Source organism: Neopelma chrysocephalum, unplaced genomic scaffold (assembly GCF_003984885.1).
Source record: "Neopelma chrysocephalum unplaced genomic scaffold, ASM398488v2 Primary Assembly neopelma1_60, whole genome shotgun sequence".
NCBI lineage: Eukaryota > Metazoa > Chordata > Aves > Passeriformes > Pipridae > Neopelma > Neopelma chrysocephalum.
The window spans coordinates 17,858,944-17,861,290 of record NW_020897715.1 but is presented as its reverse complement, the minus strand read 5'-3'; the positions used below and the strand labels follow the sequence as shown (position 1 = coordinate 17,861,290).

The 2,347-nt window shown below is 40.4% G+C and overlaps 1 protein-coding gene across 1 annotated transcript; it reads left to right on the top strand.

Moving 5' to 3' along the window:
* The first annotated feature begins 1,129 nt into the window (after window positions 1-1,129).
* LOC113966643 (taste receptor type 2 member 40-like) lies at window positions 1,130-2,065 on the top strand. Its single transcript, XM_027681567.1, has one exon. It carries the CDS (start codon window positions 1,130-1,132, stop codon window positions 2,063-2,065), a length of 936 nt encoding a protein of 311 aa, XP_027537368.1.
* The last annotated feature ends 282 nt before the right edge of the window (window positions 2,066-2,347 follow it).

The window sequence follows — 2,347 nt, the reverse complement described above, 5'->3', positions numbered from 1 at the left end:
TGACTGTGATAATGCACAGAAACCAATAGAGCAGCAAATTAATATACATTCCTTTGTCAGTAAACACTGTTGGAAGAAGCATAGAAAACACTCCTGACAGTTTGAAGAAACAAGTAGCAGTACAAATGACACAGGGGAAGAGGCTTCCTCTTTGGATAGATGAAAGCACAGACTTTTCTAAAATGCCTCAGATTTTGGTATTGTGTTGAATATTCTGTTTCTCTTGAAAATTCAGTTTCAATAATGAAATACATGAAGAACTACTTTCTGTGAGCCACGGAAGGAAAGATCTACCATAGTAAATTACTTCTTTAATAAAATTAATAAAAACTATTTGTGGAAAAGCTGTGCAAGTGTAAAGACCAGTGGAACAGCTGCTTTGACAGGCATTCAAGAGAAGGATTTGGTGGTAAGGTTATATCCACAGCAATACATCTGGAATTAGTTCACCCTGGTGTCCACAGATGTGCTATTGCAGCAAAGAAAGGGAGCCTGACAGGCACAAGGTGCTACACTGATGTGATTAATTTCATAAAAACAAGACTTTGAAAAAGTAAAATCTTTACAATACTTTGTAATGACAGGGGTGTTGAGGATGAAACACCGTTGTATCTGTGGTGGGTTGACCTTGACTGGCTGTCAGGTGCCCACCAAACCTCTTTGTAGCAGCTATCTGATAAAGAAAAGGACCTGACCCAGTATAAGAAGAGGCCATGGTAAGTGTTTCTCATAAACCCAGAAGTGATAATTGTGCAAGTCAGGGAGAGATTAAGGCATCAGATATAAAAAACAAATCTAGACATGTAAAGAGGGACATCAGACACTGGAGTGCAAAACTGCAGTTCAGCAGCTGTATGACCCATCAAATGCAAATCCATTCTCCAAACTGAAAACACTCTATTTGAATCTTTATGCAATTTGCATGCTTAGAAAAATCAGCTGAGCTATCAACCACCAAAAAAATGTAAAATAGCATAAATATTGAATGACATTATGATACTTCTCCCCCTGAGATAAATAGGTGAGCATGTGCCAATAACAGCTCATTGGGATTGGCATTGTCTTGCAGATCTGAGGCTTTCAGGAGCCCAGGAGAAGCCGACCAAGAATTGCAAGCTCTTGGGTCACAATGGCCACGACTTTTGCACTCCTTCTTCTATCAACTGCTATAATTGCATCCATGGCAGGAGTTCTAGGATTTGGAATTATCTTGGTGGTCAGTTTATCTAAGTGCATCAGGAGCAAAATATGGTCTCCATATGATATGATCATGATCTCTCTGAGTTTATCCAGTGTCATTTTGCTGTCCTGGACTATACTGGATTCATTAATAAGTGTATATTGTAGTTCCTCCTATTATGAAGAAAATGTGTTTGTAGTTAACAGGACAGTTTTAATATTTCTTGACTACTCTGGCTTCTGGTCTTGTGCCTGGCTTAGTGTCTTCTATTGTGCCAAGGTTGCCAGTTTTACACAGTCCTTCTTCATCTGGCTGAAGCAAAGAATTGCCAGTCTTGTGCCCTGGTTGCTGATCACATCGTTGCTCTTCTCCTTCACAACCGCACTTCCACTCACCTGGGGTATCTACGGCATGCACAACAACTTCACTGCTCCTTTAACCACGGCAAACTCTTCAGAAACGGGAGTCACAAGGAAAGACACTGTGATTTTATTGATTCTTCTCAGTAATGCAGGCATAGGTTTCCCTTTAATACTGTCTGTTGTTTCAAGTATCCTCCTGATTCGGTCTCTGTGGATACACACCAGGCAGATGCAAAGTAATGCAAGTGGCTACAGGGATCCCAGCTTAGAGGCCCATATGAGTGCCATCAAGTCAGTCTGTTCCTTCCTTATGCTCTACATTACATATTTTATTTGTTTGCTCCTCCTTATAAGTGGTAATTTTTTACCTTTAAGCATTGGGGAATCCATGTGTGCAGTTGTAATGACTGCCTGTTCTGCAGGACACTCGATGGCCCTAATCTGGAGCAATCCCAAATTTCGAGAGGTCCCAGCTAGGATTTTGCACCACGCAAACTGTCATATCAGAACTAGATCCTGGTAAAAGACAATGACTTAGCCTGGAGTTTCTAGTTTAGGTCCAAATTAACTAAATTGGAGTCACCACAGGTATAGAATAACAAAAGTCAGAATGAACAGATCAGGGCATCATGGAATCATGTAGAAGGTGGGAATTTGCTTTACATGGATGGGATTTTTGGTTATGAAGAATTGTGTAAGTTGTCTCCTATTTTCAATGAGGATTGCCTGTGGAATACAAGTACTGTACTTGCTGTGCTTTCCTTGGAAATCACCACTGTTTCTCTGAGACAACAGAAAAACAAGG

Bases quoted from the DNA above. Each gene is read 5' to 3' on its own strand.
- LOC113966643 (XM_027681567.1), top strand. From the start codon at position 1,130: ATGGCCACGACTTTTGCACTCCTTCTTCTATCAACTGCTATAATTGCA.